Source organism: Dermacentor variabilis, chromosome 9, assembly GCF_050947875.1.
Source record: "Dermacentor variabilis isolate Ectoservices chromosome 9, ASM5094787v1, whole genome shotgun sequence".
NCBI classification, from domain to species: Eukaryota; Metazoa; Arthropoda; class Arachnida; order Ixodida; family Ixodidae; genus Dermacentor; species Dermacentor variabilis.
The window spans coordinates 40,105,235-40,114,361 of record NC_134576.1 but is presented as its reverse complement, the minus strand read 5'-3'; the positions used below and the strand labels follow the sequence as shown (position 1 = coordinate 40,114,361).

The window sequence follows — 9,127 nt, the reverse complement described above, 5'->3', positions numbered from 1 at the left end:
TGCAGCTTGTATTTATAGCATGGCAGTATGCCGTCGACGATGATCCGCTTTCCGTTTCCGATGTTGATAGCGTGGCTCCTGATGGCACCGCAATGCTGATGTGAAGCAGGGCTTTATCATTCTGGCTCCCAGTTGTAGATCCGAAGATAGGCGGCAGCAGATCCAGCGTAGAAATGTTCGCTGTCAGTCCTGATGGCACAAGCAGCAAACTGAGCGAAACCTGCAGAAGGTATAGAAACGGGTTGGTCTGCATAGTAGCACCGCTGCCGCGCCCACTGGTTGTCGGCCTGTTGCAGCTTGTATTTATAGCAATATGACGTCGACGATGATCCGCTTTCCGTTTCCGATGTTGATAGCGTGGCTCCTGATGGCACCGCAATGCTGATGTCAAGCAGGGCTTTGTCATTCTGGCTCCCAGTTGTAGATCCGAAGATAGGCGGCAGCAGATCCAGCGTAGAAATGTTCGCTGTCAGTCCCGATGGCACAAGCAGCAAACTGAGCGAAACCTGCAGAAGGTATAGAAACGGGTTGGTCTGCATAGTAGCACCGCTGCCGCGCCCACTGGTTGTCGGCCTGTTGCAGCTTGTATTTATAGCATGGCAGTATGCCGTCGACGATGATCCGCTTTCCGTTTCCGATGTTGATAGCGTGGCTCCTGATGGCACCGCAATGCTGATGTGAAGCAGGGCTTTATCATTCTGGCTCCCAGTCGTAGATCCGAAGATAGGCGGCAGCAGATCCACCGTAGAAATGTTCGCTGTCAGTCCCGATGGCACAAGCAGCAAAATGAGCGAAACCTGCAGAAGGTATAGAAACGGGTTGGTCTGCATAGTAGCACCGCTGCCGCGCCCACTGGTTGTCGGCCTGTTGCAGCTTGTATTTATAGCAATATGACGTCGACGATGATTCGCTTTCCGTTTCCGATGTTGATAGCGTGGCTCCTGATGGCACCGCAATGCTGATGTCAAGCAGGGCTTTGTCATTCTGGCTCCCAGTTGTAGATCCGAAGATAGGCGGCAGCAGATCCAGCGTAGAAATGTTCGCTGTCAGTCCCGATGGCACAAGCAGCAAACTGAGCGAAACCTGCAGAAGGTATAGAAACGGGTTGGTCTGCATAGTAGCACCGCTGCCGCGCCCACTGGTTGTCGGCCTGTTGCAGCTTGTATTTATAGCATGGCAGTATGCCGTCGACGATGATCCGCTTTCCGTTTCCGATGTTGATAGCGTGGCTCCTGATGGCACCGCAATGCTGATGTGAAGCAGGGCTTTATCATTCTGGCTCCCAGTCGTAGATCCGAAGATAGGCGGCAGCAGATCCAGCGTAGAAATGTTCGCTGTCAGTCCCGATGGCAGAAGCAGCAAACTGAGCGAAACCTGCAGAAGGTATAGAAACGGGTTGGTCTGCATAGTAGCACCGCTGCCGCGCCCACTGGTTGTCGGCCTGTTGCAGCTTGTATTTATAGCAATATGACGTCGACGATGATCCGCTTTCCGTTTCCGATGTTGATAGCGTGGCTCCTGATGGCACCGCAATGCTGATGTCAAGCAGGGCTTTGTCATTCTGGCTCCCAGTTGTAGATCCGAAGATAGGCGGCAGCAGATCCAGCGTAGAAATGTTCGCTGTCAGTCCCGATGGCACAAGCAGCAAACTGAGCGAAACCTGCAGAAGGTATAGAAACGGGTTGGTCTGCATAGTAGCACCGCTGCCGCGCCCACTGGTTGTCGGCCTGTTGCAGCTTGTATTTATAGCAATATGACGTCGACGATGATCCGCTTTCCGTTTCTGATGTTGATAGCGTGGCTCCTGATGGCACCGCAATGCTGATGTGAAGCAGGGCTTTATCATTCTGGCTCCCAGTCGTAGATCCGAAGATAGGCGGCAGCAGATCCAGCGTAGAAATGTTCGCTGTCAGTCCCGATGGCACAAGCAGCAAACTGAGCGAAACCTGCAGAAGGTATAGAGACGGGTTGGTCTGCATAGTAGCACCGCTGCCGCGCCCACTGGTTGTCGGCCTGTTGCAGCTTGTATTTATAGCAATATGACGTCGACGATGATCCGCTTTCCGTTTCCGATGTTGATAGCGTGGCTCCTGATGGCACCGCAATGCTGATGTCAAGCAGGGCTTTGTCATTCTGGCTCCCAGTTGTAGATCTGAAGATAGGCGGCAGCAGATCCAGCGTAGAAATGTTCGCTGTCAGTCCCGATGGCACAAGCAGCAAACTGAGCGAAACCTGCAGAAGGTATAGAAACGGGTTGGTCTGCATAGTAGCACCGCTGCCGCGCCCACTCTTTCTTGAGTTTCTTGAGTGAAATAAAGTATACTTTGTTTGCTCGGTCTTAAGTGTGAAGCGATTGCTTACGAACCTCGTTAATTTTACCCTCGAGATCCTCTAACGTATCTCCTGTAAAAAATAGCGCATTGTCATCAGCGTTATAACAGCTTCAGAATAGCTCAGAAACAGTGGAAAGTCATTGATGTATATGGAAATAAGGAGGGGCCTGAGTGCAGAGCTCTGTGGCACGCCAATTGTGATTTTTTGGGGAGCGGAGATATAGTCTCTGGTCTCTGGTAACAACGCATTGCTCTCGACCAGAAAAATAACTTTTAATTCGATCATAAATTTTCCCCCCTTAAGCCATAAGTCTCTATTTTCTGTAGTAATATCGAATGGTCAACCGTGTCAAAGGCTTTTCATAAGTCTAAGTAAACAACTACGGCCAGTTTGTTGCTATGTAATGCGCTGTTTATCAGCTGTCCAAGGACCAGAACTGCCGAGGAAGTGGATCTTTGGGGTCGGAAACCGTGCTGATTTGGACAGAGGACCGTATACTTAGTTAAAAAGCTCTGTATTGGCTTGCAGAGAACCTTTTCGAATACTGTAGTAGCTGCACTTAATACCGAAATTGGCCTATGGTTTGATAGAATGGACCGCTCACCACCTTTAAAGCCAGGGGTGACCTTAGCGGCTTTGAGCTCATGAGGATACACTCCAATTCCGAGGGAATTATTAAAAAGATGCAACAAATGGGTATCTGGAATATCAATATTGTTTTTTTATAAGTCCCACAGGTATTGCGTCTAGGTCTGCTGCTTTGCCTATTGAGAGACTGTTGACTGCCGCTGTCACTTCCTCTATTGATAAGTCAGGCAATGCGAAAGTATTGTCAACACGCTCAGGCATTCTTAACGAGGCTACATCAATATTAATCCGTGAAGCCAGCGAAGGTCCTATGGAGGCAAAATGGGCATTAAATAATTCAGCCGTGCATTCGTTAGCTCCACTCTTGAACGAAGAGTGGAGCTAACGAATGAGTGGAAAACATCCACACTTGAACGAAGGCCACTTGCATCATTAACTATATCCCACATTTTTTCGTATTACCCCGAGTTCACTGTACAAGTGAAGAAAAATAGTCTTTTTTCCTCTTCCTCATAAGAGACACAGATAGGCTGCGGTAGCGTTTAAACTGGCTTAGATAATAGTCGTTCGTTCTTGGTTGCTTCCATTTATCGTACCATTTGTCCTTTTCCTTCAGTACGTTTAAGATCTCAGTTGTCATCCAGGAACATGTTGGCTGGCTGATCGTTTAGTGGCCACTGTAGAGCTCCGGGTAGTAGCGGTTTTCAGAAGAGCTAGGAATTGTGCGTACACAACATTAACATCCTTGTCACAGGCAGAAGTATAAGTGGTTTATTTAAGCATTTTGCGTAATAAAACGTAATTGATTTTAGTACGCATCTTGCTGAGGGATGCCTGTTTTTGCTTACGTAGCTCTGTTTCAAATAAGACAAAAATCGGCAGGTGGACAGCAATCATATCAGCACAAGTAGCAGCTTTCACACCTGTGTCAATGTTGCGCAGGGCATGATGCATTAAAGTGCATCAGGTACTCATTATATGGGTTGGTTCTGAGATGAGATTACGTAATGCGAGCGATTGGAGGAGAAGGGTATAGTTATTCTGTGTGCCAGATGATAGATCAATATTAACATCTCCCACCAATGATTACATTGCATTTCCCACCAAATATTTCTGCAAGGATAGTTTCAAATTTTTAAAGAAAGACTGTTATCGATGAGTTGGGTTGCCGGTATAATACTCCAACTATAAGTCCACTAGAAAGCTTTATAAAAGTGTTTCAATACATTTATCACAAAGAGATGACATGGTCAACACTTGGTAGGCAAGGTTATCTTTCACAAAGAGTCCAACCCCGCCTCCTCTCATATGTGATTCACGAGGTCGAGACAAGAATTTATAACCCGGAAGGCAGACTGATTCATCATCCTTGAGCCACGTTTCACTCAATGCAATGACATCAAAAGAGTGCAAAAGAGTACGCATTTGGGCTGGTTGGTTCATGATTACGAGCAATAAAAACAGCGCTAAACGACGCGACGAGCGAAGGGACACAGACAACAGCGCTGACTAACAACCAAGGTGTCTTTATTCTTTCAGTCAGCATATATATGCTCCGCCGCTATCTGAAACCACAGAATCTACAGAATTGGGCATGCGTAGGGGGCATTGCAATTAATGTGATAGAAAGGCAGTCTCCCTCGGAAGGAGAGAAATGGACAGAAGCCTTACACATGCTTCGCCACTAACGTGAATGTGGAAACCTTCGGATATAAGGCGTGCGCGGTCGTCACGATATTTTGACAGGTAGGTTACACCTTCGAAAGATGACTTGCAGCCGCATTCATTGCAATGCAGTGACAACTGACTATCATTTGGCCGTTTTTGGAATTTGTTTAAGTGCTCGCGCATGCGGTCATTGATGCAACGCCCCGTTTGGCCGATATAAAAACGCTTGCGTGAAAGGGGGATCTTATACACAACACAGTCACAACAGTCACCAACAAACCTCTGTCTGTGCTGCTTTTTACAACTTTTTTTGTTGTTCTTGCTTACCCTGTTGACTTGGTGGCACAGGCTACCTAACTTATTTTTGGCAGTAAACAGCAACCTGACGCCTGCCCTGCTGACAACCTTTTTGAGATTGTGCGCAACCTGGTGAACATATGGTATGACCGCAACCATTTGCCGTGAGCGATTCTCAGATAGAGCAGCTGCCGACTGCTTTCCTTTAAGGTTCATTGCGAGGCCTTCAGCGATGCTGGTCAAAAGTGGTACCGAGAAACCTGCGAGCTTCAGTCTGGCTACTTGCTTTTCGAAGCTTACATCCACTTGGTGGTCACAAGACCGAATGAGGGCCGCGTTCATGCAGGATCTTGCTATACCGCGCTTGACTATCTTTGAGTGCGCGGACGAAAGTGGAAGAAGGTTCTTATGAGACCGAGGAGCGTAAGCCCAACATACATTATTGCTTGAGAACGCTAGCTCCAAGTCTAAGAAACGAAGCTTGTTGTCTGACGGATGCTCTGTGGTCAATTCGAAAGAATCTAGAACTGTGCGGAACAAGTCAAATATTATAGCTACAGCAGGCTGCGCGTCAGTGGCGTTAGTATTGTAAAAAATAGAAAGTCATCAAAGTATCGCATCACTTTTACAGTGCTTGTCTGGCTGAGCTTAGTTACAAGATTGCGGTCATAGCTGGCTAATAAAATGTCACTAAGAACAGGGGCTATACATGAACCGATCACACACCTTTCTTCTGTATAAAAAGCTTATCCTCCATTGAAACGAAAGTGGAAAGCATATAAAACCTTAAAATCTCTAAAAACTTGTCGACGTTGATACCACATGCATTCTGAAACCTAAGAACACCATATTTGTCAATGCAATGGCCGACTTCAACACATACATCTTCTTGAGGCAAGGAGTAATACAAGTCCTTTTTGTCCACGGAAAAGGCTCGGAAAGCCTTTGGACATTCCTCACGGAGGAAGGTGGAGACAGTACCTGGCGTCATTAGTTGGCACGGAAGCAGCATTTGGAGCACCATGGCTCATACAGCGCACCTTTCGACTTCGCAGGCGATCGTCGCGTTCCTGCTGCTGCTGTGTCCGTGCACAGCGTATTCGGAGTATGACCCTTCGCAACCACTACTACTATCAAGCAAGGCCACAATCTACCAGCAGACCGGCAACTATCTCCGCATCGACCCACTACAACTACTGCGCCCAGCCTTCTGCGCACCATCATCGTCAACCGTGTCGTCACATCGCAGTGGCAACTTAAGCGGCTGTCCGAGTGTCAGTCCGTTTAGTTGGCACGGAAGCAGCATTTGGAGCACCATGGCTCATACAGCGCACCTTTCGACTTCGCAGGTCTGTAAAAACGTTTCGCTTTATGCTAAGAAAAGTGACGACCCATTTTTGCTATTGCTTCCGTGCCAACAAGTGCTCTGTGAAATTGTCGCAGATTGTTTCTCTATGGCGTTGCTGTTATTGTGCTCAGGTGACGTGGAAACTAATCCCGGTCCTACTACGCGTACTGAGGCATTACTCGAGCTGCAGAATTTGCCATCAAATCCTTCTGAGCAGACGGAAGTTCTTTTCCGGCTGTTAAAAGACCTTCAGGCTCGTTCTGTACAATCTGCTAAGGGTCAGGCCGAGTTGGTTAACGACGTCAAGGCTATTAAGGTTGGTCAAAAGAACATCGAGACAAAAATGGAATGTATCCAGAAAAGATTAGACAACCTTGAAGAAAAAACAAATGTTTTAGACCATCTCCACGATGAAATGACTGGCATTCAGGCGTCCGCTCAAGCCCAAACAACTCTGCTAGACTCTTTACTAATGCGCGTTGACGAACTTGAGGACAGATCGCGACGCAACAACCTCATATTTCATGGCATCCGTGACTCTCGGGAATCGTGGGAACAGTCCGAATCACGCATAAGAGAAGCACTAACCGGTGTAATCGACAGCCTGCCTGATACGGCAATCGAACGTGCTCATCGCATTAGTCACTACACGCCTAATAAGTGTCGCCCAATTGTAGTTAAATTCACCAACACGAAAATAAAAGACAAAGTACTTTCTATGCGCGCACAGCTGAAAGAAAAGGGCATTTCTACCTCCGAAGATTTTTCGCCCGCCACCCGTCACGTCCGTAAAAAACTAATTGAGTACGCTAAAAGCCAGCCCCAACCATGCCCTTTCCAGTTAAGGTACACCAAACTAATAATGAATAAAAAACAGTTCGTCTATGACCCGGCAACAGACACCGTCAACGAGCATGCGCCATATGAACCACGAGATAACGGCGGGCATCCAAATTCCCAGCACGTGCCCAGTTAGGAAAACGTGAGGGGATGTGGACGAGAATCATGCATAGTATCTGTGTTCTTTACAAATATTCGAAGCGTCATGAATAAGCGCACTTCCTTAGCATCTGCATTGGATACTTGCAACGCCGACATTTTTGTGCTTACCGAAACGTGGCTACATTCACAGATTCACGATAACGAAATTCTTCAAACCGCACACAATTTTTCACTGTATCGTTGTGACCGTACAAAGCGTCAGGGAGGCGGCGTGCTCTTAGCCATTTCTAAAGATTTCCCATCTCAGTGTATTCATGTCAATACTGACCTCGAAACGGTTTGGGCCATCATTGAAATAAATCACCAGAAGATAATCATTGGCGTTTGTTACCGCCCCCCAACTTATTCATCTAATTTCGTAAATGAGATGCATGATGTCATTAATATTGTTACATCTCGTCATCCTACATTACCTTTATTTTTGCTTGGCGATTTTAACTTACCGAACATCATATGGAATACTGAACCTCCAACTTTACACCCTTTTTCTTCATTAGCCAATGAGTTCTTAGACATGTGCTCTCTCTTTTCACTTTCACAACTTGTTACTCAACCCACACGCACTACCGAATCCGTTGAGAACACACTTGACCTTGTATTAACATCGCGGCCTGACCTAGTTTCCGACATCACCTATTTACCCGGCTTGAGCGACCATTCAGCACTTTCGTTCGACATAAGTATTTTGCGGCCAAAAACCGGTAAAAAATTCAAATCTTTTCGAGACTACGCGAAAGGAAATATTGAAGCCATTAACGCCGAATTATCTGCTTTTCTAGACTTATTTATAAACAACTTCGACAGCCGTACCGTTCAGACCAACTGGAATATGTTTGCTACAAAAATTGCTCAACTAACAAACAAATACATCCCACTGCGCACCATTGCATGTAATCTAAACGCCCCATGGTACAACATCCGTCTCAAGCGCCTGTCTAATAAAAAGAAACGCCTGCACAAATTAGCCAAACGTTCACCTAGCGTAAACCGCTGGACCAAATACAAACTGGCGGCAGATGAGTATGTAGCCGCACTTAAGCAAGCCAAAGATCACTTTCTTGGCAATACCTTGCCTTTAATGCTGAAAACCGACACCAAGAAATTCTGGCACGTCATTAACCCCAAGGCGAACGACATAATAACCTTAATCGACAGCTCTGGAAATGTTATTCCAATTAATCAATGTGCGTCCGCGCTTAATGATGTTTTCATGCACAACTTTTCATCAACTACACACATTACTCTTCCATCCACGCACGACTACGATTACCAAGCAATGTTTCCCATAATCATTGAACCAGCAGGCATCGTGCCAATTATCTCATCTTTAAAGCTATCTTCGGCTCCAGGACACGATTTAATAAACGCGAAATTTTTGAAAAGCACTAGCTGTTACTCTTCAATTTTCCTAGGAATGATCTTCCAACAGTCGCTAGATAAGGGTTCTTTGCCTGATGAATGGAAGATTGGGAAGGTGATCCCACTCCATAAGTCGGGTGACAAGCATTCTCCATATAACTACCGCCCTATCTCGCTCACTTCCATTCCATGTAAGATGTTAGAACATATACTTGCCTCTAATCTTGCTAGCTTTCTTGAAACTAACTCATTTTTTTCACCATCGCAACATGGCTTCCGCAAGACGTATTCATGTGAAACACAACTAGTTTTATTTACGCACAAGCTAAACGTCATTCTTGACCGCTCTTCAACTGCCGACTGTATATTCTTAGACTTTTCGAAAGCGTTTGACAAAGTGTGCCATAACCTTCTAATGTTTAAGTTGCATCGAATTAACATTGATCCCAGACTGCTTGCATGGCTTGAGTGCTTTCTTTCTAACCGTTCGCAGTTTGTCTTTGCTAATGACTCAAACTCTCAAACGAGCAG

At 46.2% G+C, this 9,127-nt stretch overlaps 1 protein-coding gene across 1 annotated transcript; it reads left to right on the top strand.

Annotated features, from left to right (window-relative positions):
- The first annotated feature begins 5,960 nt into the window (after positions 1–5,960).
- Positions 5,961–7,733, top strand: LOC142557983 (uncharacterized). Its single transcript, XM_075670155.1, has one exon. It carries the CDS (start codon positions 6,204–6,206, stop codon positions 7,209–7,211), a length of 1,008 nt encoding a protein of 335 aa, XP_075526270.1. The 5' UTR covers positions 5,961–6,203; the 3' UTR covers positions 7,212–7,733.
- Positions 7,734–9,127: the final 1,394 nt, after the last annotated feature.